The sequence below is a fragment of the Kogia breviceps genome, chromosome 14 (assembly GCF_026419965.1).
Source record: "Kogia breviceps isolate mKogBre1 chromosome 14, mKogBre1 haplotype 1, whole genome shotgun sequence".
Taxonomy (NCBI): Eukaryota; Metazoa; Chordata; class Mammalia; order Artiodactyla; family Physeteridae; genus Kogia; species Kogia breviceps.
This window is the reverse complement of record NC_081323.1, coordinates 69,679,156-69,706,482: the sequence shown is the minus strand read 5'-3', so window position 1 is coordinate 69,706,482 and position 27,327 is coordinate 69,679,156. Positions and strand designations below refer to the sequence as shown.

General features: G+C 51.2%; 1 protein-coding gene across 5 annotated transcripts in view; it reads right to left on the bottom strand.

The window, feature by feature from the left end:
- Positions 1-2,017: 2,017 nt before the first annotated feature.
- POLR3E (RNA polymerase III subunit E) overlaps positions 2,018-27,327 on the bottom strand; it is a 31,360-nt gene continuing 6,050 nt past the window's right edge. For 2 of the 5 annotated variants that reach the window (XM_059036965.2, XM_067013598.1), the window contains exons 2-21: positions 26,118-26,191; positions 24,927-24,977; positions 21,635-21,712; positions 20,757-20,872; positions 20,240-20,322; positions 18,308-18,415; positions 17,909-17,958; positions 17,467-17,586; positions 16,273-16,358; positions 15,964-16,008; positions 15,778-15,869; positions 14,681-14,801; positions 11,990-12,071; positions 10,645-10,704; positions 10,397-10,554; positions 9,817-9,878; positions 8,659-9,221; positions 6,257-6,334; positions 3,732-3,857; positions 2,018-2,820 (exon numbers count right to left, since the gene is read on the bottom strand). In XM_059036965.2, the coding sequence (XP_058892948.1) occupies positions 2,764-2,820; positions 3,732-3,857; positions 6,257-6,334; positions 8,659-9,221; positions 9,817-9,878; positions 10,397-10,554; positions 10,645-10,704; positions 11,990-12,071; positions 14,681-14,801; positions 15,778-15,869; positions 15,964-16,008; positions 16,273-16,358; positions 17,467-17,586; positions 17,909-17,958; positions 18,308-18,415; positions 20,240-20,322; positions 20,757-20,872; positions 21,635-21,712; positions 24,927-24,977; positions 26,118-26,153 (2,172 nt within the window). In that variant the 5' untranslated portion in view covers positions 26,154-26,191 and the 3' untranslated portion in view covers positions 2,018-2,763. The remainder of the gene's footprint in view (positions 2,821-3,731; positions 3,858-6,256; positions 6,335-8,658; positions 9,222-9,816; positions 9,879-10,396; positions 10,555-10,644; positions 10,705-11,989; positions 12,072-14,680; positions 14,802-15,777; positions 15,870-15,963; positions 16,009-16,272; positions 16,359-17,466; positions 17,587-17,908; positions 17,959-18,307; positions 18,416-20,239; positions 20,323-20,756; positions 20,873-21,634; positions 21,713-24,926; positions 24,978-26,117; positions 26,192-27,327) is intronic. The other 3 variants (XM_067013600.1, XM_067013601.1, XM_067013599.1) reach the window with 2 other exon arrangements.

The following is a 27,327-nucleotide window of genomic DNA, read 5'->3' as shown; positions in this document are numbered from 1 at the left end:
ATGTGGATGTCTAGTTTTCCCAGCACCGTTTGTTGAAGACCGCCCTTTCCCATTTGACAATATATATTAGGGTTTATTTCAGGGCTCTCTATTCCATTGGTCTATTTGCCTTTATGATCACTGTAGCTTTGTAGTGAGTTTTGAAATCAGGAAGTGTGAGTCCTCCAGTTTTGTTCTTTTTCAAGATTGTTTTAACTATGTGGTGTCCCTTGAGATTCCATATGAATATTAGGATGGGTTTTTCTATTCCTGCAAAAAACATCATTGGGATTTTGATAGGGATTGCATTGAATCTGTAGACATTTTAACAATACTGACTCTTCCAATCCATGAACATGTGTTTCCGTTTGTCTTCTTTAATTTCTTCCAGCAATGTTTTGTAGTTCTCATTATACAAATCTTCTACCTCCTTGGTCAATCACTAAATATTTTATTTTTTTGATGCCATTGTAAATGGAATTGTTTTTGTAATTTCCTTTTTAGATTGTTCCTTGTTAGTGTGTAGAAATGCAACTGATTTTTGTGTTGACTTTGTTTCCTACTACTTTGCTGACTTCATTGGAACAGACTTTTTGTGAAATCTTTAGTTTTCTACATATAAGATCATACCATCTGCAAACATAATTTTACTTCTTCTTTTCCAATTTTTTTCTTCTTCTTGCCTAATTGGTCTAGCTAGGACTTCCAACACTATGTTAAACAGAAGTAATTATGGTAGGCATCCTTGCCTTGTTCCTGATCTTAGAGGAAATGCCCAGATATCACCCTTGTATAGACATTTTATGGTTGACTGACTTCTTTAACATGCCATTGGAATCCACTACTTAGGATTTTATTCATATCATGCTATCTTTGTCAGGTTTTTTAATTAATCCTTGGATAAGAATTTGGGGGCCTATTACATGCTGAAGTTTAACCCTTGTGTTACCGCATAAAGATTTGATATATTCAACTATGATAATCCCTGGCCCTTTTCTTCTCTAATAATTGCTCTGTTGCAATTTCTTTCCAACCACTTTTAGTAATTTATATTTTCCTTATAAATCATCTAAATGCTCTAACTTTTCCCATCTCACTATCTATACAAGCTTGTGCCATTTTCCTTCACTGGTAACTAACTATTGGTATATCTCACTCTACATTCATTTTTCACCTCATTTTGTTTTTAAACATTTCCTATGTTCTTTATCATTTTCCTAGCAATTTGAATGCAGTGTTTAACTCATCTCTCTTTATTAGTGTTTAAGGCTTTGACTCCCTACTGAGCCTGACTCCCCCAACCCCTGCCAGCTCTGCTCTGCTCAGTCTCTGCTGTGCCACAAGGGGCCTCCCCTTGGGAATATTATATGATAGCTGGACACATTCCAGACACATTTTGGAAGTTTTTTTACTCTTTTCAGACTCGTATATGTTAACAATTAGAACCAAAAGAACATAATATACAATCAGCCTGCTAAACTACATTACCAAATATTAGATGTTTCTCTTTTCTTTCTTAATTTTTTTTTTTTTTTGGGGGGGGTACATACACGTAGACCATCATCTAAACCTTCAGATAGTAGTGGCTCTATTGCCCAAAATAGACCATGGCAAACGTCTTACTGTAGCAAAATTTCACATCTAGCCCAATCCAGCTTACTCTTATTTTTTCATAATCCTCTAAGGGCTGCACTGTCCAGGAGTCACTACGAGCCACATGTGCCAAGTACTTAAACTGTAGCTAGTCCAATTGTGAGAGTTATAAGATACCAGATCTTGAAAACTTTGTACCAAGAAAATATTAATATTTTTTATTACATGATGTTTTAGCTATATTAGGCTAAATCAAATACATTAAAATTTAACCAGCTTCTTTACTATCTTAATGTGTCTACCAGAAAATTTTACAATTACATATGTGACTGCACAGCACTACTGGGCAGTGCTGCTGGCTCTCTTCCCTCTGGTGTACATACAAGGCTTTGAAACCACAGAGAGCATTGCCTTCTTGCAACCATTTGAAGACAACAGCACCATGATGCCACATTAGTGTTAGCATTTATTTTAAAAATACACAAAATATAAATTCTTTACATCAAAGTGGGATGACCTCACTTATACATTGTTCCATACTTACCTGGTTTTGCTTGCATCCTTATGCAAACATTAAGGATAAATGGATTTGATTCTGATTTTTTGCTATGGTTCACGTAAACAGTTGAGACTGCTACATAAAGTAGGTTGTTTTAAAAGGTAAAATGGCCACAGGAAACCAACAGTAAAACAATTCGATTTGGTTTGTTTAATGAAATTGGCAGAAGTCTTAGCAGATAGATAATTAAAGACTTAATATTGGCTTCTAGGCATTTTAAATATTAAAAACCTTGAGGTTTTCTTGTAAACACAACTTAGACCTTGTTGGCATTAAGTTTGAAAGTAAAATATTAAACCATGATTTTCATCATCCTGCCCATGTCAGTATACACTCTCTTTATTATGAGAATGAAACCAAATAATAAACAAAATACATCAGGAATTTCAAACTGTACTGCAGAGAAGGTCCCAGCTGGTCTCTTCTGGGAGCAGTCTAACTTAAGCTGACCCTGCCACTGGCTGAGTATGATCCCCTCTGTCCACTGGACAGTGCAATGCCACGGGCCACGAGATGGTCAGTTCCTCTTGCTCCAAGTCTCCTGAAGCAATCGAGACTCTACTTCCACCTCTGCTGGCTCTGCCGTCCTTCCTTGGGCTTGAGTTCACTGGGTTAGTGGTTTGCAACTATTGTCAAGACTGTACTGTCCCTTTAAGGTACCACATGCCACCATAGCTTACACAGCAGTCCTATGAATAGAGAAACATGTCAAGGGCAGACTTTAACAGGAAAAGGAGCTACTTACATTCTACGCAGAATATCAAAACTCGATTCATGATTAATGGGGAGATCACAATCTGTCTGACCACGGCACTGCGGCCGCTGCCCAGCCTCCTCCGTGCGTGAGCCTCAAGCCCCTCCTCTCCTCGGGGTTATCTTAAGAGTGAGGGGCTATAAATGAATGTGCTCTATAAACACAAAATACAAAAACTGAATAAGCTGACCAGAACAAAAGTGCTTCACAAATAGCATCAGCATCTATGGACCTGGAATACAAGAATACTAGAATATAGGGAATTTGTCATCAGCTTTCAGTGTTCCAATGCTTTCGCAAGTACGATATTTGTACCACAGAGTCAATTCGAAAGGCATTATAGGTAATGCTTAACAGGAATTAAGTATTTTCATATACTAGACAAATGATATATTCCTTTTTAAACTAAATTTTATTTAAAAATTGTTCTACTAAAAGCAAGTAGCACAAGAGTTAGTATGTGGCCACGGCAAAAACCATGGAAGTGGTACATGATTCAAAGGAGTGGGGTAAGGATTCTAATCTAAGCCCTGTCACTGTAAAGGATGACTATATTTTTTTCAGATGGAGCTTACATCTTATTCAAGTTAGTCCTTTTGCATATAGAAACCACACCGATGCCAATTATCTGTTGCTGAAGACCCGACTGGCTGGGGAGGAGTCCAGAGGAAGCCTGATTTATAAACAACACAGCAGCAGGCAAGGCACGAGACTAGGTCCCTTTCCACACACAGTCAGCCTCTATCTAAGACAGGGAGGAGCCAGTTGTGGGCGCCCTGGTTCTTAAGCTCACGGTCAGCAAAAGCCTGGAGCCTCCAGATATTATTATACACAAAATGGATGTACCTTTAGCACTTTATCCACCTCCTGTTTACTCAGATCTTCTCCACACTCTTGAGTCAGCCGAGACTGGATCATGTTCCGGCGTACCCGGTAATTTTTGGAAAAAATTTCAAGCAAAACCTGTCGATGCTTTAGTAGCAAAAACATGTTACTATGGGAAACAATCACCTAAAAGAGAAACATCCCCAAACAAGAAACCCAAAGGCTATGGACCTAACTGCACGCTGCAGTCTTTGCTCAAAGTCCTTGCTCAGGACCTCTGGTTAAAGACAAACACGTTTGGCCAATCTGTCACCTCTTAAGACACCAATAAAATGAAGAAGCAAAGGGGTATATGCCCACAAGAACAAAAACCCAGTGACGCATCGGCAGAGGATGAGTGACTGAGACATGCTTTTTCGTGATTAAAAAACAGGAGTGGTAACTGATTCAGCAAGCAGGTGAAGCCACCATCTAAACTGCGTGAAGACAGAGAACAGGATGAGAAGTGAGTGGCTTAAAGTCCTGACACACAAACAAGACAGGATGCCATGAAGCATTAGGTCCCAAAGAAAAACTAAATAGGAAGGATAGAGGACAGTCAAAATCCCCACCCCCTGCAAAGTACAAAAGGAGTTAAATGAGAGAAAAAAGATTTGATCCACTAGGTCCAACATATGACCTAAGAATTCCAGAAGAACAGAAAAAAACAGGCACAGGAATTACAACTCTACCACAGAACTTCGTAAGAATGACTCAACTGTCCACAGCAGGGTGCATCTGGAGTTGCACTGATGTGCCGTATGCGGAGTGAGGAAAACCGTCCTTTGGTTTAAGGGAAGAGGGTGTGGGTCAGACTAAAAAGACCAAGGAACAGAGTGTCTGTGTGCACAACTCTGAAAGCTTGAATACAGCAGAAAATGATCTTAAATTCAGAGGAAAATGATTTGCCCTCCAAAATCCTAGTCCCCGACAAATAATAAAACCTGAGGACAAAAAGAAAGCCATTTTAAGACATGGAAGAATGCAGACAACTCCTTGTGCTCTTAGAAGCTAAAATTAAGCAACAAGGAAGACAAAAGATTGCAAGCCAGCAAACGACATGGAGCTGGTCCCGCTGGAGAGGCACCTGGGGAGTCAGATTCAAGAACGGTACTACTGTCGGTATCTATGCGTTCAGCAAACCAGTAAGTGAAAACAGGAAGTAGTATAAAGAAGAAATGATGTCAATTATATTTCAAGAAAGCTGGAAAAAAGTGAAAAAAAAAGAGAAGAAATGTAATCGTAGATACTACTGGTATTTGGCTCTACAATGAACAAATTTCCAGTCGTGATGCTATAAGCATTGATATATGATTTAACAAAAAAATTGTCATAACACATCCCACACCTGTCTACATTCTCCCATAGCTGAGAACTAAATCCTCATCCACCACAACAAGAAGCCCATTGATAACATCAAGTTGAGACATCAGAGAGCAGTATAAGCACATTTTGCATATATATAATAATTTTTTTAAATGGAGGAGCTCTTTTGGTGGCATCTTGTAGTTAAAAAGTGACTGCCTCTGAGGAGTGGGAATCAGGTCGGGCAGGGCAGGAGACAGTTTCCCATATAGCTTCAGTCTTACTTATCTTTAAGAACATGCACTTATACTTTTCTCCTTTTAATTATTGGAGTACTTCAGGAGTAGGAAACCCAGATGCCACCTATTCTGGCCAAAAGCACACAGAGACTGTTCCAGTTTGCTCTCCCCATCTACAGCACCATCACAGAAGGCCCTGCCCCTTCGGTATTCTCGGCCTGCCTGTCAGATACTTCTAAGAGGCAAAAGGGGACACAGAACTCAGTGGGGGCTTTTGCTCACTCCCCTTTCTCCCCAAACCTGAGGGACAGGACCTGGAAAAGGACAGATCGATTGGAGTTTAGCAATTAACTCTTAATCTTTAAAACTCAGGCAAGCTCATGATTTAAGGAAAACTTCTGGACCTCAGGTGCTGCTGGCTGCATTCATATTCTGTTCACTGGACACCCGTGACCCTTCCTGTCTGGGTGTGACTAGAGGCAAAACGACCAATTTCTCTAACCTGAGATCTGATGCAGCACCTGAGATCTGATAAGGAATCCTTTTAATTCCTACCGCCATCAGCCACCTGAAAAATGTGGTCCATCACAGGCTCACAAGCCTGCCTGGGCATCAGAATCATCTAGAAAGCTTTGCAGAAACTTAAAATACCTAGGACCCTACCCCATTCCTATGGAACTGAACTGAGTCTCTGGGGTCAGCCCTGGGAATCTGTATTTTTTAAAAGGCGATTTTGATGCTGATGGTCCAGACTGGCACTTGGAAACCACTGGTTTTGGCTCACACTACTGGCGCATCCAGCATATCTGAAGTACACAGAGACACAGAGCCAGAATATTGAAAACTGGGAGCGGCTGGAAAATCTGAAGTGGACATGACCACACTTGGGGTCTCCCCAAAGGTCTAACCCTCTTTAGAACACCGACCTGCTCCTGGGGAGGATGGCAGCAAAGGTCACCTCACCTGGTCACTCATGTCTCCAGACTCCCAGAGGGCGAACACCTTCTGCTCATCCGGGGAAGCAGCCGTCTGCGGGGGAAACTAACCAAGACCAGGTGTGAGCTGGCCGATCTCGTGCTCACCGCCTGGACCCTCCCTCCCTCGGGGCCGTCAGTCTGCACCCGCCCAGTTCCAGGAGCAGAGTTCCAGTGCCAGCTCGTGCCAGCTCCTGCAGCTCACCAGCTGTGGGCCATGGGCTGTGGGCCGTGGGCTGTGGGAAGCCGCACACCTGCCTCTCTCTGCTTCCTCCTCCTCACCAGCCACACCCCGCGCGCGGAGAGGCTCCTGCGAGGAGCGGATGCGCCCGGCCCACGGACGTGCCCAGCAAGGCAGGGAGGAGGCTGCTTCTGTTTTTCCCATCAGCCTGGCATTAGCTCTCCTCTCTGCTTTAACATCCAGTGTCCTCCCACCCTAAATATCAACCCTCCGACGTGTCCTGAGAAGCACTCCCACGCCCGTAACTCCTTAGGAATACCCTGGGGATTCCTTTCAATCCCTCCCACAAGGGCCGGGCCCGGACGGGCTAGAGGGCCTGCCCGACCCCAAGCGGCCCGTGCCTCGCAGATCAGCAGCGTCCGAAGGTGGGCCGAGGAAAGGGTGGCCCGGGCTCCTGGTTCCTGGAGAAGGGGGACGGAGAAAGGGGCGCCCGGTGGAGTGGCACCGCAACACAAGCAATAATAACAGTTCCTACCACGTAAAGTCCCAGGTGGGGCTCTAAATACACAGTCTCATTTGCTACCAGAGAGGAAGCGAGGTGTTGCTGCCTCCACTCTCCATGAGAAAAGCCCAGTTCGGAGAGTTCACTCAATGTCTGTGGTCACACAGCTAATAGGTGGCAGAACCAGGAGTTAAACTCAAGTCTTTGCGAGTGTACTTGCTCTCCCTGGGCCTCAGCTCCCTTGTATAAAGAAAAACAAGGCTGGACAGGTCTAGGAACATTCCACCTTGGACATGACTATGATACAGGATCACGGGTCCCAAGGGTGGCCCACTCCATGCCCCTGGCCCTCTGTCCACTCCAACAGCACAAGACGGCCTGGCTAACATCAGGCAGGCGCCTCTCCCTTGCCTGGCTCGGTCAGTCAGCAAAAGGCGAGTCTGCAGATAACCGGACCCGTCTGCTACGTGGACAAGGGTGGCTCCAAACAGGGCAGGGCCCCCAAACCCCAGTACCTTCTGTAGAGAGCTCACCCAGGAGGCTCCTCGCCACACGGGCCAGATCCCCCGGGACACCCCGGCCAGCCCGGGACCCAGGGCCTCTTGTCCTAGTTTCTGCTCCTCACCTACACAGGGATGGGCCTTTGCCTCAGATCACCCAAGGCTGCAGGTGCCCCTGACCTTAGACTGCAGACGTCAGCGCTCCCTTGTTAAGAGGCAGACACAGCCCCACCTCACCCCATGTGCTGCCAGGTCTGGACAGAGCCTGGGAGAGAGAATGACGAGCACAGCCTCCCGGGGGCCACAGCCTGGCACGCTTCACCCTCAGCGCAGGGAGGTCGTCTCCCAGGGTCCCTCTGCTCTTGCACTTCCTCCCCTCTAGGGCCCCTTCCAATGACGGACAAGCAGCCCAGAAGCCGGGGGCGGGGGCGTGCCCGCGCCCGCCCTGCACCTGCAGGCTTGGCACCAGAAATGCTAATGGAAAGGTCACAGAGCCACGCTAGTCAGCCAGCCTCCAGGGCAGGGAGGCCCACTGGCAGGAGCCCAGGCACAGCTGGGGGCTCTGGTGAGGGGGCCGGCTCATCTCAGCTGAAGCAGAAAGGATTTAAGACTTGGAGCCACTGTACAGAGGTTCAGCTTCCAGCTCTATCACTTCCCGGGTATGTGACCTTTAAACAAGTTCATTCTACTCTGAAACTCGAGCTTCTTCATCTATGGTTGCAAGAAGATCAAATGATACTGCAAGTCAAATCATCTTGAAAAACGGCAAAGCTGACAGGAATGAGGGACGTGCCGGCACAGGAGGGGGCTAGACCCCAGGACGGGGAGCCGGCGTGACCAAGGAAGGCCCTGCTGTGTGCCAAGCCAACAGGTGACGGCCTTCAGACTCCCACTCAGCCCTCACCAAAGCCCCGTGACACGAAAACTAACATTCACCCACTTGAGATGAGGGTGCAGAGCCGAGAGGCTGACCGGCCCAAGGTCACACCCAGCAACCACGTGGGAGCCGAGATTCACACCAAGGCCAGCAGTCTCCCGAGTGCCCCTGCCCCGTGCACCCTACAAACAGCTGCTTCCCCAAAGCCCGCAGGGCTCAGGCCACTCTGCTACCAGCTTCTCTCCACAGCCACTTTCATCCAGGAAAGATGCTGCCGACCCAGGAGCCCTCCGAGGGGGTGTGTGCTGCCCGTCCAGCAGGCGCTACTTACAGGCACCAGTATCTGCTTGCAGCCGGCGGCCAGCACCGTGTCCTGCAGCATGCGGTCCGAGATGCCGCTGAAGAGCATGTGGCCGGGGGGCAGGCTGGCCAAGTGCAGGTTGAAGAGGCGCTTGAGTTCGCTCAGCGTGAGCACAAACTGTCTCTGAAAGGTGGCCTCCACGAAGGCCCTCAGCTCCCGGGCCACGGGGGTACCAGCAGAGCCCGAGGGCGGGTGCCCGTTGAAGCTGTCCCCGCCTGCCACCCGCCCAGCAGGCAGCCCGTTGGCCAGCCTGCTGTGGAGGCCACCGCTGGGCGAGGTGTGCACGGGCCGCTCATCCTCCTCCGCTCCCTGCTCTTCCTCTTCCTCCCCCTCCTCACTCATGGGCTCCTCCTTGACCCGCACACCGGGCGGCACACCCACACCCACACCGGGCGGCACACCGGGCGGGGCCGAGGACGCCCGCAGCTGCTCTTTCCTCCGCTGCAGCTCCCGCTCCAGCAGCGCGTGGTTCTGCTGGGCCTGTCTTTTGGCGACTTGGACCCGCTGGTCCCCAGAGACCAGCCCGACAGGCCCTGCGGAGAGACACAGGACTGCTCAGGACAGCAGGGACTGTGCAGGCAAGGGCCTGAGGTGAAGGCCCACGGCCCCTCTGCCCCACAGATGTTCCCTTCCATCCTGATGGGGACACATCCTGCTGACCAGAGGAAGGGGACAGGGAAAATGCAAGCCAGCTGGCACAGAAGCAAGTGGCCCAGCCTGCCTTTCGCCCCCAACCTTACCCAGAAGGAATGTGGCTACCCCAACAGTGAGGAAGAAACAGAACCAGGAAAAGCAGACTCCCACATTCAGAGGCCCGAGCCAGCATGGGTTACTGCCGAGTCCCCGCCGCCAGCATCCCCGCCAACCCCGGAGGTCGAGAAATCTCAGCAGCCTGGAACCCAGACACAGCCCTGGAACCCCGAAGCCTCAGTCCCTGAGGCCAAGGCTCTGCCACTGGACAAGCCTCCAGCTGAGGGAAGAGGGCACACAAGGGCAGCCAACAAGGAGCCACCCCCTCTCATATCCGCCCCCCCCCGCACAGGCTAAGCCCTGACAAGTTCCAGAAAAGTAGCCCTTCTGGAGCCAGTGTCAGGGTTAGTGGCCCACCCAGCCGACACCTCTCCACACCTGATTGTCCATCCGGCTTCTTTGGCATGGTTTCCTTCACAAGATTATAAACTTTTTCTAATCTGAAAAGAAGAGTGAACCCTCTTAACTTTAAACCGTGTCCCCTCACGTCACCTGCCTCCCAGCAGAAACACCTCCTTAAGCCCTGGACATCCTAGTCCCTGAAGACGCCGCACGCCTGGAGCTTCGACGGTCTCTCCCCGTGGCTCGGAGCCCCGCGGCGAGGGTGGGGAGTGGTGGCCCGCCCTCCCTTCCCCAGCTGGTCTCCCGCCAGCCTGCCTTGGGCCACACAAGCCCCCGTTCTTGCTCCTGAGTGCTTTCCCCCCCCCTCCTTCCCGAACCCTCAGAAAAGATGCGGGTCAGTTTGAGTCGGCTCGGATCAGCAGGCGTGTCTGTGCCAGGGGGATTCTGGGATCGAGCAGCAAGGTCCACCTGAGTGGAGGAGGGGTGCACACAGCCCCAGATTTGCATTCCCGCCCCAGATGCAGCCAGGCTGTGCTCCCCGCTGGAAGCAGGTGGCTGGGGACAACCTGGTGCCCCTCTGCCTGGCTCCCCCTCATCCCGCCCAGCAAGCTCTTACTTGGCCTGGATGCCCGTCCACAGCATGTGCTGCCGCTGGACCACATCTGGATGCTTCTTGATGAACTCCCCGTCATAAGGCAGCATGAACTCCCAGCCCTTGTTGATCCTCACTACGGCCATGTGCTCCAGAAAGTCCTTCACGTCTTCCGCACAGAGCTGAGGAGAGGGGGGCAAAGGTGAGGCACGCCCAGCCCCCATTCCTCCAGTAGTGGGACTGGGCCTCGGGTCGAGAAGAACTTCACTTACTTTAGTCACCGCTGCCACCTCTTTCCTTACCACCCACCGGCTCTGCGTGAACTTCCACATCTAAGGGGGAAAAAGAAGCTTGTTTCCAGGAGGCAGGGATCCTACTAGGACTGTCCCCCAAACCCCTGCTGTTGCCCTGGGAGCCTGGGATGAGGGCACAAAGTGGCGGCTCTGAGCCAGCCTGGGTGTCAGGCAGACTGGTCTGGGTCCTGGCTGAGGGCAGTCACTTCAACTCTGAGCCTCCATCTCCTCTGTAAAGGACCTCCTGGGCCACCTCTTCCAGGAGGGCAGCTGGACCCACTCCACACCACAGAAGCTCCCTGGGATGGGGGATACCTTGCCCGTATGTCACCTACAACAACTCAGATTTGACTAGACCCTCTCCCAGACCCCCAGATGTGACGGTGTCTGCGCGAACAGAGGAGGGCTGACAGGCAGCTGAGGGCGAGTGGCACACGTGTGGAAGGCGAGCCCGGGAGTCGATGCCACTGCACCCGGACCCCCAGAGACGAAAAGAAACCACACAGGCATCTCGACGCTAAGTACCCACAGGAGCTGGGACACCCAGCTGGGAAAAGAAAAAACGGAGGCACTCTCTGAAACGGTTGAAGGGCTGCCTGGTGTGATCAGGTCTGCGCGTGAGCTCACCGAGGTCACCACGGACAGCTCCAAGGAGACAGACTGCAGCAAACTCAAAGCACACTGCCAAGGTCAAGGGAGGCAGCGCAGGTCCCAGTAGCTCAGGGGTCAGGCCTTTGGGAGGGATGCCTTGGCTGGGACTTAAGCTCTGGATAAGGGCCGGGGGGCAGATAGGGTGACGGGGAGGAGGCATGAGCCAGCTCAGGACCTGCAAAAAGCCCACAGCAACAGGGCGGGAAACACGCACGAGGAAAGCAGTTGTGAACTGGGGAGCGTGAGCCCCACTCAAAGAGGGTGCTGTTTGGGGCTGCGGGTCCAGTGGTACCAGACTGTCCAATTATTCATGACAAGACAAATCTAGTCTGAATCGTGACTGTGATTTGTAAAAATAGACAACTAAGTCAACATTTTGAAAACACCACTCAGGTCAAATGGCTCCTTGGCCAGAATCTACCTATAGGACTCCAGTTTGCAACCTCCAGGCTAGGAACTCAAAGGTTCTTATGAAGCTGAAGACTCCAGGGTCTGAGAGGAAGGAGAAGAAAGGCACAGAGTCCAGGGCCCTCCACTCCCCCCCGGCCCCACCCTGGCCACACATACCTGCCCTTTGCCCGCTGCCTGGGCGAAGGTCCGGGACACTCTGTGCTGCCCCAGTCCTCCTCCCATGATGCCCCAACCCGGGAGGCCAGAGAGCCTGGGCACTTACAACAAAGTCTCGGCCCCTGCAGAGCACCTCAGCAGGCACGCCGCTGTGAGGGCTAGAAGAGTCCTTGGGGTACAGGATGTCACTGCCAATGAGACAGGGTGGCAGGTCAGTCCCTGTCCTCAGCCCCTCTGCTGCCCACTCCCTCAGGCTCCGAGTGGAAGCTCAGGCCTCTTTCCAACACGGGTGAGTGCTGGCCTGGGCCCCAACCGCTCCCCTCAGACCCTCCCCTTTTCCCTGGGAGCCTGGCTCCAAGAGTTCTTCCTCCTACCCCTTTCCCAACGTCCCCCTCACACACTGGCCCAGCCCCAAGGCCCCTGACACAGTCGGAGGGGCCAGGGGCTCAGAGACAGCCAAGGTGAGCCCAAGACTCTAGCAGACAGCAAGTCCCACCTGTAAAGCAACACACAAGGCCTTACCACCGGCTGAAAGGGAAGGGGGAAGCAGTGTGAGCTGAGGCAGGAGGGGTCAGGGACTGGGATCCAGACAGACCCCAAGCACGGGTGAGGCTGGAGCCTTTGCAGAGAATGGGACCAGCACTCAAGGCTCAGGGACCTTCAAGGGCAAATGAGCAGGCACCAAGGCTTAAAAGCATCTCCTGACCCCAAGTCCAGATGCAGACCCTGTTGCCCAGGAAAACACACACGTCCCCGGCCATCCATGCCCGGGGCGCCTTTGCTCTCCCCGCCCCACTCGCCTCCTCAATCCCACCTGGCAGCCAACTACTACTTTCCTTCAAGGTTGAGCTCTGTGTCCACCCTTCCTGTAAAGCTCTACGGGACAGGGCCCTGGCCCCATCTCTGCCATGGAGAGGAGGTACCCGCTAAGTACACAGTGTGGTCCGTGCACACCGCCATGAACTCCCAGCCCTTGTTGATCCTGCCTGACACCCAGGCAGCGTGTAACGGTGCCTGCCCCACCCCCATGCCCCCGGCCCACTTTCCTGAGGACAGGGACAGCACTGAATGAGAGCCCAGTGCAGGACACAGAACAAGCCGTCCAGACACATTTACTCTACAGATGGGAGCATCCTGTATCACCTCCTCACAGAACACAGAGGGACAGGGCATGGAAGGACCACTACCCACGGGTGTGGCAGAACACACAGGGCCCGGGAGGGCCTATCTTCAAGTCACAGGGACAGGCAAGACCATAAGCTGAATGGGGCAGCAGCACCAGGGCATGCGTGGTGCTGGGGGAGCTCAAACCCCAGCTCTGTGGCTGCCAGGCTGCCAGACATTTGGCAAGTCTCCGTGCCTCCTCTGGGCGAGCATCCTCAGGGAGCTAATGGGATGGTCCCTCCTGGATTTCATCCATCCGCAGCATAAATACACATAAGTGTCCCATTTAACAAGTGATGTGCCATCACGAAGGTCCTCGTGATTAAACACTTGTGTCACATAAGACAATAGCCGCAAGGACCCACAAGGCATGTTGGGCATCGTTTCCCAGGGAAAGGCCATCACCACGTGGCAGTGACATGACTTTGCAGTTTACCTGGCCAACCAACTGTGAAATGATGGACTTTTTGCAATGAATAACTTTTTTAAAATTTTGGAACAATTTACATTTTGACAGACTGTTCACTTTACATCACACTTTCTAAAAAGTGAGTATTCAAGTATTTTATATTATACAATTTAGAAGTAATATAATTCAAGTGTGTGTAAAATGTAGACACAGTGTATTTACCAAGGGTCTGCCGTTTGCCAGGCATTATACTGAGTACCAAGGATAAAGGGAGAGTCAAAACAGACAGTCCCTACCCCTAGAAACTGAAAGTCTAGGGAGGAGGCAGGGTCTAGAGGAGGAATCACAGGAGGAGAGAAACTACTGAAGGACAGCAAGCCACAGATTTAGGACCCATGAACCCCAACAGGATACATAAAAAGAAATTCCCACTTAGGCCCATCTTAACGAGCCCTGGGAAGCCAAAGCAAGAGAAAATCTTAAATGCAGCCAGAGGGAAACAAAGGAACATGTATTAGACAGACAATAAAAACAATGGAAGTCAAACTGCAATGCAATTACGTCGGTGTGTGGAAAGAAAATAATCAAACTAGAATTCTATACTCAGTAAAAAATATAACACAATATTGTAAATCAGCCATACTTCAATAAAATTAAAAACAAACAAAAATATCCTTCAAGAACAAAGGTGAAATAGACATTTCCAGATAAAGAAAAACCAAAGAAATTCATCACCTGCAGACCTTCACTTTAGCAGAAGGAAATTATCACAGTTAGGAACTCAGAAATGCAGAAGGAATGATGAGCAAAATAAAAAGGCAAACGCGTGAGTAGATCTAAAAAATATTGACTGGATAATATAATGTCTTATGGGGTTTAAAACAATTAAAATATACAAATACAATGACACACGAGTTGAGAGGAAGATAAATATAAAGTATTCTAAAGGTCGTTGAATCGTCATGGATGAGGGTAAAAAGTGGCAACTAATATTAAACTGTGAAATCTGCAGGGTAATCACTAAGTCAAGAAAGGATAACTTCCAAGTTAGTGGGGAAAATGGAATAACAAAAAAAGAAGGTAAAAATTAATATAAAATGCATTGTAAGCTGGGCAAATAAAAAGCACTAAGGTAGACTTAAACCCCAAACATCAGTACTTCCATTCAATTTAACTGGGTTAAGCGCTCCCAACTAAGGGACTAAAACCTTAAGGTGAACTTACCTCTTCACCACCCAGTTTCCTTGGACTAACATCGCCACCTTCTGGATGCCACGCAGAACAGCCACAGAGTCGATGGAGGGGCCCAGGAGGCTCATCAAGTTGGCAAAAGGCATGACCTTCACTGAGGAGGGCACAGGAGACATCAGACAAGGCAAGAGGGGCCTGGGCTCCCATAACAATCCCAGCGTGACAGTGCTAACGGTAATGGCTGGCATTCGCTGGCTGCTTACTCTGGGCAGGCACCCGCCTCTCACCGAGCCCTGGAGGAAACACCCACTGGAAGACCAGGCGTGCCTCATGAGGAAGACAGCCCAGGAAGGTTTCAAAATTCACCCATGATCACTTGGCTAGTAAGTGGCATGGCCAGGACTTGAACCCAGGCCATCTGGGTCCAAAGTTCATGCACTTCATCACCGTGCTCTGCTCTCCCCCACCCGAGCCCCCAGCCCAAGTGAGAAGGGGCAGGGCCTGGGGAGGCCCCGTGTCTTCTGCAGCAAGGCCAGCGGCCTGGCTCCCCCCGGGCGCGCCCCTCTCCACTCCGACCCCGGAGCCCCTGGTGCCGGCACCTCAGAAAAGCCCAGGGCCTGGGACTCCGCTCTGAGGTTCAAGGCTCACGTCCACTCTAAAGGTTCTGGCCTTCAGCGTCCCCACGGTGCGGAGCCTGGCGAGGGCGCCACAAAGTAGTGCAAGTGAACGCGCTTCATTGTGAAAATAAACGTAGCTCACGTTCACATGCAAGGCTCTGTACAGTCGCTTTAGAGGCCTCACTTCTGAACCCTCACCTCGGCCCCATGAGCTATCTTAGTCCGTTTTTATAGATAAACAATCTAAGGCTCAGGAAGGCCAGTGGCCTGGCCAGGCTCACACAGCAGGGGAGTGGCAAAGGTGGCAGGGAGGGACCCGCAGCCCATCTGAGGTAGCCTGCCACCAGCTCTAGTGCGCCTTCCAGACAAGGCCAGAGCTGTAAAGCTGGGCGGGCTCTGGGTAGTGGGGCCTCTGGTCTCGCCCTTTGGTCCTTAAGTCTGTCCTAACTCCACTTCCCCAGAAGGTGGCAGGGCTGGGGCCCCCCAGAGGGCAGGGCAGGGCTGCCCACCCACCATTCTTCATCAGGATCTTGATCTGATCAGCCAGGGGCAGGGTGCGCAGCTGGGCCATGGACAGGACATTGCTGGGGGCCACGGGTTTGTCTCTGTTGAAAACAAATGCAAAGGGTTAGGAGGCCAGGGGCGCGTTAGGGGGTGGGAAGGGGAAGGGCGTTGAAGGCGTTCAGCCCCTCTACTCACTTCTCCTCCTCCTGGCTGGGAGGCATCAGCATCATGAGGTACTCACTGTGGCAGGAGAGAACGGGGTCAGCAGCTCCCAGGGCTCTGTCCTTGCCCCACCCAGCCCCCAACCAGGCTGTATCCAAGCCCCCCCCCCAAACTCCCACACCCGCTCCTGGCCCTCTCCAGAGGATGATGGGCTCCTCCACATCCCTCCCCCATGTTACAGAAGGGGCCACAGTACCAAGGGAGGACCCACAACAGAGGGACCCTCCTGGGGCCAGTGTCGGGCTCAGAAGCCCTCAGCAGCCCTGGGCTGGCCAGTCTCACCTGGGTGACTTGACAAGCTCTGTGTTCTCAACCCCGCTGGAGCCCTGGCACAGCAGGTACTGGCGCTCATGCTCAGAGCGGCTGTCCTGTTGGGGACGGAGAGGGTGTGAGAGGAACCTCAGCCAACATTCCAGGCCTCCCTCTGTGATCCAGTTCCCACCCCTGCATCACCACCTGCTCCAGCCACCCACTGTCTTGCTCTGAGGCCAGCCACAGGATCAATCCAACCTCCTGAGCATGGCACTCAAGGCCTCTGCGATGTGGCTCAACCAACTACCCTCCTGCCTTTATGACTACACAGCCCCAGCACCCGCGCCTCAGTGCCCTGTCTGATACAGGAACACTGAAAGCGGTGCGGATAAAAATAACAACTAACATTCACTGAGCATCTACTATGTGCCAGGCTCTGTTCCAATGGCTGTATACATACTCTAACTCATCTCATCCCCCAAATAACTATGAAATTAGGTACTCTTATTATTATTCCCATTTTACAGATAAGGAAACTGAGGCTCAGAGAGATTAAGTAATTTGCCTAAGGTTACACATTAGGAAATAGCAGAGCTTCTGAAAGTCTGACTGACCCAAAGTGTAAGGCTCTGTCAACATAAATCTCTTTCAGGAAGGTTTCAGAATAATCAGGGGTTGCTCCTCCCCCAGAAAAACGCTGGGGGGCCCTTGTCTATGGTGTCTTTGTGAGCTAATATTCAATTGCTTCCCTTACCCAACACACAGTTTCGAGGACTGCGCTCTAAGTCAAGTACGGTAAAAATCACCCTTGGCAGGTGCACAGTGAACTCAGCCATGGGACAGATGGCTGATTCTCCACGGAGCAGCCGATGAAGCATCTAGCCTTCATTCAGGGCCCATGATACTTAAAAGTACGTAACCAAACACAGGCTCACTGAGCCCGGCAAGATGCTAACACTCAGGGAGTGCCTGGGGGGCCACAACCCCCACCAGTGACGTGGCAGGCTCACTCCCTTGGGGCACACAGTAGGTGGGAAAGGAGGGCAAACTGCTCACAGGGCTTAACCTCTCTCTCTGTGGCACTACCAAGTGGCTATGACTGAATCTGAAAGAAGTTAGATGTGAGACAATGAGGCCACCAGGTAACACTTCCCAGGCACTGGGGCTTTTCTCCCAGGACCCCACCCTGGCCAGTGTCAGCACCGCCCAGGGACCCCAGCTCACCCTCAGGCCGTAGTAGTGCAGGTGGACCCAGGGCTCCTCAGCATGTTTCTTCTGCAGAAACTCGTAGGACTGCACGCGGCGCTGGCGGGCCTGCTCCGACTCAGGCCGGGAGAACCGCACCTGGTTGGGGGGCGGGGCGGGTCCACAACCTCAGGCCCAGGGCGTTTCCAGGCTGCTGCCCCAGCACCCACCAGGAGGCCAGAGAACCTCACATATGGGGCATTTCCCACTGCCACCCAGTTCAGGCTGGGCAGAGGTTAGATTATCCCTCCAGGTAGCCCAGCAAGGAGGCTCTAAGGCATGGACTCTGTTTCTGTATGTTTCACCCCAGAGCCCACGTTCTGTGCAGACCCTCCCACCCCTTGCTGCTTCCAGGAAGCTGAGCTACAAAGCTGGCCCTGCTGCCTCCCAGGCTGCACTCTCTCTTGGGGCCAGAGCTCACCGTGATCTGCTTCACATCTTCTTCTGCCTCGTCCTGTGAAGAGTCTCCCGCTGCAAAAGAAAAAGCCTTGCTTGCAGCTTCTGTTGGAGGCTCTCCACCCCACCCACCAGGCAGGTCTCAAGCAGCGGAGCCTGTGAATTCTCCTTCTGGACCGAGGTAGCTGCATTAAGTCAGTGGTTTTCAATTAGGGGCAATTTTGCCCCTCAGGAGACATTTGGAAATTCAGAGATATTTTTGATTGTCAAATTTGTAGGGGTGGGTGCTACTGGCATCCAGTGGGTAGCAGCCAGGGATACTGCTAAGGATCCTGTAATCCATCCCTTTAATACTTCTTCCCATGACCAACCTATCCTGCTAACATATACAGACAGACAGCAGGGCTGGGGGTCCAGAGCTCACCCTCATTGGCTGCCTCCCTCTCACGGTGCTTGGCATCTGCCTTATCCAGGTAGGAGAAGCTAGGCCGCAGCTGCAGGATGCCATGTAAAGGTGTCAGGTGGAGCTCACCTGGCAGAGGAAGAAGGGCTTGGACCTGACTCTAGGAGCTGAGGCTGACCCACACAGCTTGGCTCAAGGGAGCTACCAAGGGCCCCAGACTCCCCTAAAGGCCTTGGCTCACTGCCAAACCGCCTCCCACCTCTGCTCTAGCCCCAGTCCTAGAGCCTTGGGACCACCAGGCCGATAGCCATTCCCAGCCCGATCTGGCTGTGCTGGACACAGGAAGCACACAAACCAGATGAAGACATGAACGCAGACTCTTCCACCCAACGTCACTTCCTTAAGGCTTGCCTGCAAAGCCTCCTCCTCCAGCATCCAAGGGCCTCCCAAGCCCGGTCCCCGCTGCCCTCCCGCACTAGCTTGTTCCAGCCACGCTGGGCCACTCATCCACACCAAACACGCCCTGCTCCTTCCCCAGCCAGGCCTCTGCCAGACCACCCTCAGCGCCTCCTTAACCCCACACACACCCAGATCTCTTCTCCTCCTCATTCTCCCACCTCTTCCTGTCAAAATCCCACCCATCCTGTTAAGAAGTTGGCTAGTGCAAACGGGGCTGGAGAGGAGGCCTGGCGGAGCCCGGTGGAGGAGTGTCTACGCCGTCTCTGGCAAAGATCGTGACTTTCTCTTGTGAATCAGACCTGTGCACTGGGAGGCAGTGCAAAGGTAATCAATTTCAATCAAGCCAATGTAGCCTTGAAAGAAAAGAAATCAGACAGACACTATGGCTCTGTGGAAGCTCTCTGGGACTCCAGAGGGAGCAGAATGCTTGAGACGAGAAGTAAGTACGTGACTAGGCCTGGCTACAAGGAATGTGGCTTTAAGGAACTATATCCTTGAGACTTGGGTTCAAAACAGAAGAGTATAGTTATTTGACATTACTTTTAGTCTATCACAGTTTATTTCCTCAGTGCTCAAATTTCATTTATTGCTTTATAAACTCTAAATACTTATAGAAACCTTGTACTTCTTAATAGCTTTACTGAGATATAATTCACATACCATATAATTTACCCACTTCAAGCATACAATTCAATGTATTTTAACATATTCACAAACTAGTAAACCAGCCCCACAGTCAACTTTAGAACATCTTCATCACCCCAGAAAGAAACCCTGTACCCATCAGCAGCAGCAACCGTCACTCCCCACTCTACTCTCCTCCCAGCCTCTGGAACCAATAATCTACTTTCTGCCTCTATGGGTTTGCCTATTCTGGACATTTCATATGAATGGAATCATGTAACGTGTGGTCCTTTGTGCCTGGCTCCTTTCATTTAGCCTAATGTTTTCAAGGCTCACCCATGTTGGAGTGCTTATCAGTACTTCTTTCCTTATTATGGCTAAATAATATTCTAATGTATGGCTATACCATATTTTGTTATCCGTGCATCAGCTGAAGGAATTTGGATCATTTCCACTTTTCACTACCATGACTAATGCTGCTATGAACACCTACGTACAAGTTTTTGTGTGGAGACGTGTTTTCATTTCTCTTGCGTAGATGCTTTCTAGGAATGGAATTACTGGGTGCTAAGTACCTTGTATTTAAGACAAAATTCTACCCCATCCAAAAGGTTATGCTGTGTGTGTCTGTGTCCCAGGAGGACAATGACCTTGGACCTCCACCCCATCGGGTATGGTAGTGTCAAGCTAAAAGTCCCTTGAGGTGGCCAAATTCCATTCCCCTGACAATCTGACATTTCTACAACCCATCTGGCCTCTGGGTATCCAGCATTCGGGGTGTCCTCTTCCTGTTCCAGCCCCCATTCTGCTTCCCTCCCACCCACTCAGCCCTCACAAGCCATGGCAACCAGGGATGTCCAGCACGGGTACCTTGCCTGTAGAGCGCAGCAGCATAACGAGACGTGTTACTGGTGGTCTGGGAAGAGCAGAACGTCTGCTTGTCCATCAGCTTCCTACAAGCACAGGGAGGACAGACGTCAAGGAGAAGGAAGCTCCAGGCCTGGGCCTGTAGGCGGGGCCCCCTCTACCCCAGACACCTGAAATCCAACTGCCAGAGACCAAGACCACAGGACAGGCCACAGGTGCCGCAGGAGGGGAGCTGGGGATGAGGAAACCTCATGTGCAGCCCAAGAAACAAGCAGTGGGTGGGAGCTCCCTCTTCCATCGAGGGGCCAGCTTGCCTCTCGGCCCAGGAAGAACTTGGTCAGAGGTGCCATCTCGGGAGGGAAGACGTTTCCCACGGGGACGAGTCTGCGCCAGGCCCAGCCATGCAAAGACGGACGCTGGTGGGGAGCTTAACTGTAGAGCACAAGGCCTAGGTATCTCTGAGGGCTCTGGAAGGCTCGTATCTGAACAAGGTGAAGCTCGGAGGCCTCGGGGAACTCACGAGGAGTATGTGCTGGTCTCGTCAGCGCAGGCCCCGTCCACGTTCAGCGCAATCTGCTCCCCTTTGCTGCGGCAATAGTTGGGATTCAGTGTGTCGATGGCCATCTCAAGCTCCACCTGGAGGCACCAAACACCCCCACCAGCTATGAGGACCCCAAGGCACAGCCCTCAGGGGTCCCCTCAAACCCACCATGCCCACCTCCCTAACCCCAGTCCCTGCCCAGAAGCAGGACTGACACCATCCCTCTCCAAGGGCCCCTAAGCTTCACTCCACACAAAAGCCACAAACCCACATTCCAACAGAAGAGCCAGAATGCTCTTTTTTGGAGGGGGTTCATGTAGTTTTGCTTGCCCACACCCACAATTTCACTCTCCAAAATCTAAATTAGGTGCCAACATTTAAAAAACAAGAGCTTTTCTCTTTTTTCCTTATTTCCAACTTCTTTTGAAAAGTCAGCAGAATTGGCAATACTGGTACAGCTTTTTACATGGCAACAGGGCCTAGAGCTGCAGGTGCCCGAGGAAAGGCATGTCTCCTGTTCCCTGTCACCCTAGCCCTGAGAGGCACAAGATTCCCCATATCGTGCCCTCTTCACATAGGCGCTGCCCTGTCCTGTGAACGTCGGTCCACCCCACCCCATGTTCTAATTCATCTCAAGCCTCCCTCCTCCCTGGCCTCTCTGGAGCTGCCCACCCCCTTCTTTCTGCAAGTTTTTCCTCCTGCAGCTTTCAAGGCCCTGCAAGCTGCTGGTTTTCTTCCTAAATCTCCAATCACTCCTCTGGGCTTCCACCCCCAAAAGGCCTGTCTCCTGGATTCTTTCAGCTCCCACCCTATCACCCCGCCCCTCCCTCCACCTCCATCCAAGAGGGTAGCCCCACCTTCTGCTGCTTGGGCTTGATCCTGGCTGAGAGGTGCGGAATGTCATCATAGGTCATCGAGACTGGACGCACAGGGTACTGGGGAAGGGAAGGGAGCCGTCAGTCCACCCTGCCCGGCCCCAATGAGAGCTGACCTTCAGAGGTGCCGGCCAAGAATCAATAGCCACCCTCCACGCCCACCTCAGACCAGAGGCCCTCGCTGGTCTCTGCCTGCATCCCTGCATCCCATTCTCACCGGCTCCACCTAGTCTCCTTCCAAAGAGCAATTTTCAAATGTCCAAGGGACATGCCTAAGCATCAGACAGGCCCCAGCATGCATGGCCCCATGGGCCCTAGGAAGTCAAGTGCACTGCCATGGGAGTCAAGAGTAAGTGTCCGAAGTCTAACTGCTAGTTTACAGGCCAACCAGGTGGAGAAGGACAAAGGAAATGAGACCACAGGAAGCAAAGAGGGAAAACAAAACTGGCGAACACTGCTCACTGCTAAAGCCTGACGATGGATCTGTGGACAAAGGATGTCACCTGCTGCAAAGGATGCTGCGGCCTTCCAACCCTCTGCCGTTGCAGCCACTCCCCCTACAGTGCACCCTAAGGGGACTCAGGATGGAGAAAACAGGAGACTGGCCCTAGAGAGTTAGGGTGCATAACAAAGGAATGATTTCAATTAGCCCAGACTCTTGCCACGTACCATACATAGAAAAGTCCTAAATTCATTAACTTGAGAGAGTCTGGTTTTCTTTAACAAACAGTAATCTTCTGATGTTCTGACTCCCTGGGGTTTTGTTGTTGTTTTGCAAAAACTCCTATAAGTCCTGACTCCTCTCTTACCTCTTCAGTATCGTTCCTCAGAGCTACCTGAGAGGCTATCTCCCAGACTTAAGTCCTCAGTACGCCCGAATAAAACATAATCCTCAACTGTTACGTTGTGCTTTTTTTTTTCAGTCGACAGATCTATGGGAATCACTATCCCATTCTCTCTCCTTTTGCTGATGTGTAGATTTTTCCATAATAAAAAGTTGATGACAGAGAAGGGAGCTGGTCTGCCACTGACCTGCTCAGAGAGCTGTCTCTGGGCCCTAGTGTCATCAGGTGTGAAGTTATGTCACATCTGAGCGTACTGCTCTGAAATCGCTTCTTTTCTCTGAACAAAGGATGTAGAGACATCCTTCCCCACAGACGACGCACGCTTCGCACGCTTCCTTTCTTTCTCCCGTGCTTTACGTATGCCACTGGGTGGATGGATGAGTCATGGTTTGGACTCACTCACAAAAGGCTGTGGCCATCCCTATGAATGAGCCTGGTGGAGGTGTGGCAGTGCATAAAGTAACCCTCCTTTGGAAGCCATTTGGATCAGCTGCATTCTAGCCCAAGGAAATGGCTGTTTCCTAAAAGCTCACTTAAATACCAATACAGTGACTCTTCCCTGCTTCCTGGACAGAAGCTTGGGACAGGAGCTTGGACCTTAGGTCTAGGAACGGCCTGGAGCACAGCTGGTCTGGGCTGAGCCCTGAGCTGGGACAGGCTAGCCCACGACAGCCCGGGAGGCCCCTGGTCTGCCAAGGTCCAGGGCAGGTCTGTGATCTCCTGATCGCTGGGAAGGGTGGTGGGGAAGGGTGCCAGTTCTAGAATCAGGCGGTCCTAACTCTGCCACTTGCTCCTTGTGTACTCAGGCAAGCTCCTCGCCTCCCAGGACCATCAGGAGCACGGAATGAGGCAAATGGAGCTGACACCCGGCACAGGGCCTGGCACACCATGAACACACATGGGTCACTGTCACCACCATCCGTTCCATCACTCTGCAGTCAGTCAAGGAAGCAGGTGCAGACAACAGCCCCCAGTGCCACAGCCTGTAAAAGCAGATGCCAGGGGCCCAACAGCAGGCCTCTTCCCAGCACACGCTTGGAAGGTGCTGCCACCCTGTTTCAGGCCCCTTGTGCAAGTTACTAGCCTCCCTGGGCCTCTTTTTCTTATATGCAACGTGGGGACAAAAATTCTTAACAGCCTTACTGCTGGGAATGTAAAGGGTTCAAAACAGTCTGTCATTTCCTCAAAATATTAAACATAGTTTCTATAGGACCCAGCAATTCCACTCCCAGGTATATACTCAAGAGCAATGAAAAACTCTCCACACAAACACCTGGACAGGAATGTTCATAGAAGCGTTATGCATAATAGCCAAAACATGGCAACAACCCAAATACCCATCAACTGATGCATGGAGAAATAAAATGTGGCATATAGGTCCATACAGTGAAGTATATTCATCCATAAGAAATGAGGTACTGATACATGCTATAACATGGAAAAGCCTTGAAAACATCACGTTAAACAAAAGAGCCAGACACAAAAGGCCACATATTACACGACTCCATTTATATGAAATGTCCAGAACAGGCAAATGCATGGACAGAAAATAGGTTAACGGTTGCCTAGGACTGCAGGGAGTGAGGGCAAAGCAGCAGCAAACACTTCCTAAGATAGACTGTGCCGCTGGCTGCACAGCCCTGTGGACAGACTAAAACCCACTGCATTTACGCTTAAACAGGGAAGGGAAGCTGCACCGGTGTGAACTAGATCCCAACAAAGCTGTTATAAAATTACAATAGTAACCACCACAGGGGTATTGTGGGAGGAGATGAGTTAACATATGTAAAGTGCTTTGAATGGTGCCTGCAGGCAGTCGGCAGTCTAGGGTCAACACCTGTGAGTGACTATGATTAAACTACCAGCCCAGCTGAGAGGGGAGGGGGCAGGGATAACAACTGGGGGGACTCACAGCTAGCGGGACAGAGGCGCACCAATGCTGACTGCAGCTGCCCCAGAAAGCCGCTGCCTGAGTCTGTTACCGCGGTGGCGATCATTCGCGGCACTAACTCTACATCAGGCAGGTGGTGTTCTAAGCACTTAAATATGGACTCACCTGACCCTATCAGGCAGGTATTATTACTATCACCACTTTGCAAATAAAGAAACTGAGGCACAGAGAGTTGTGGGGTTTTTTTGTTTTTTTTTTTAAGGAACTTGCCCAGGGACTCACAGCCAAGCCTCAAGGCCGGGAGACTGTCCCCAGGGCCCAAGCTTTATCCACTACACTGTTCTGCCTCTTAGGGTTGCCTTGGTTTTCCCATCTTCAAAATGAGAGATTACTATTGACCTGCCCATAAAAGCAAAGAGACTGTCTTACCAAACACCCTCTGTGCCAATCAAATTGTTCCTGGCCTACCACTTACTGTGTCTCCACCACCCACCAACACTTGCTTTTTCTCCCCCTTACCTTTATGTCCTATAATTACCTGAAACAGATAGAGCTTCTCTGCCAGACTTTTGGCCAAGTACACGTCGATCTGGGAACAAGGGAAGAAGACTTAACCAGGAGACAGAACCCAATGCCCAACCTGCCCCAGGAACAAGCATGCTCCTCAAATTACAGGGATAATGGCTCTGAGGCCATTTGGGGAAGAGGAAATAGCTCAGCTGATGCTAAAAATAAAGGGAACCAAATCTCCAACCTGGATATGTCCAGAGCCCCCTGCCCAGGTTCACTATAACCCAATAAAAATGTATTCCGAGGCTGCCCAGATCAGGATGCATCCCAGAGGGCCCAATTAAATCTGATGAGGATGGGGCAGGGGAGGGCTTCCTCCCTGTGCCCTCCAACACCTGTCCTGGACTGGCCTGTCTTCAGGTCGTGTGACCTGGCTCTTTCTTCTCAACCCTCACCGCCCCTGCCCCACATGCAGTTTACCTTCCTGCTTCCTAGCTCTTCCTATGAACCATGTTCTCTCCGACCTCCAGGCCTTAAGGATGAGTGAAGGCTCATCAGGCACAGGGGAGGCATATGTGAAGCAAACAGCATGTGCAAAGGCCCAGAGCCTCTAGGATATGCCTTGGTCTGGGCTGACTCTGGAACCACCATCTGCATCTTGAGACCCCTTCCTTGTCAGTCTCGCCTCACAGATCCTAAGCTTCCCAAGGGCAAAACACTGCCTGGCCCCCTGCTGTCACAGCCCCCAGCACATCATGGATTCAGTGAACAACTGCTGAATGACCAAATCTGCATAAGCCCATGAAGAAGAGGGAGCTGTCAAACCCATTCATTTATTCAACAAATAGTCACTGAGTATCTATTAATTGCCAGGCACTGGACTTGGCTTTGCAGACACAGTGAACAGGACAAAATCCCTGCCCTCATGAGGCTTACACTTCAGTGGAAGGAAACTTATGTGTAGGGGCTGACAGGTGTTGTGGCCAAACGCAAGGTATGGCCAAGGTAAGGGGCTAGGGAGGGTATGCAGGAGAGTGTCATGTGAGGCAGGAGGGTCAGGGAATCCTCTATGACAAGGGGATGTTGGATCAGACACCTGAAACAAGTGAGGGGTCGGCCAGGCAGGTATGAGGAAGAGAGGATGCCAACAGGTCCCAGGCTGGCCTGAGGATGGATGGAAGGGACCCCGCCCTGGCAGAGGGTGGGGAACAGCAGTTACCTCCTGTATGACTGGGTCATCCTCTTCATTGGCCATACTAGGGGGGAGCCAGCCGCGCGGTCCTTGGACTCAATCTGCAAGGAGAGCAAGAGGCCTGGACCGTCAGTCGGTTATTCAACCAACACACCTAGGTACCCATTCTGCAAGCAGCCCTGCTCTGGGAGGGAGGAGCCTGAAGCAAACAGAAACTGGTCTTATTTCTACATCTATCATAGTCAAAAATGGACAGCCCATTATACACCCCATCGGCCAAAAAACAAAAAAAAAGCAGGCAGAAACCACCAAGCAGTCGGTGCAAACAGGTGGACCCAAGTCACCACATGTCAGCTACACCCATGGGAAAGAATAAATGACCAATTTTAGGGGTTTTCTGACCACTCACAAAGAATTCACCACCAGGCAGGAGGCTGGCTGGTCCACAGCCATGATGAAAACACTTGAGAAGTAATCGGGGGCCATGGGGAATCTTTAGAGGAGAGCCTGATGCACAACAGGAAGAGCAGACAGTCCCAAGACTTGGATTCCAGGGTGACTCCATCTCTAATATGATTTTCAAGCTGACTTTAAACCCAACCCCAAGGGAGATGACCTCCTTTCTGTGGTTTTCTCTGTGTGTGTGTGTGTGTGTGCGCGCATGTCTAAAAATGACCCTCTTTCACATATGTACTCTTCTCGTAATTGTCCCCATTTTATAATGAGGAGACTGGAACTCAGAGACGCTTTTATGTGTTTTACCCAAAGCCACACAGGAAGCAAGGGGACCCACTGGACCTCAATGCCAGGCCATCCAACTTCAGGTTGCAGTTATAGGTAGGGGAGTTCAGAGGAAGGAAGGGCCTTCCTGCTGGGGGAAGGGGCATCTGGGCTGGGCCTTGAAGGACAGAAGGATGTGGACAAGCCAGGACAGCACAGAGGAAGAGGGACTCCAGGTAACAGGAAGCACTTCAAATACCTGAAGGAGGGAGGGCGGCAGGTCGCCATGGTGGTCAGTGGGTAAGGGGGGGGTTGGTTCCAGGACCCTCAAGGATACCAAAATCTGGATGCTCAAGTCCCTTATATAAGATGGCACAGTATTTGTATATAACCTAAGCACACCGTATACTTTTTTTCAATAAAAATTTTTTTTATTGGAGTATAATTGTTTTACAATGTTGAGTTAGTTTCTGCTGGACAATGAAGTGAATCAGCTGTATGTATACCTGTATCCCCC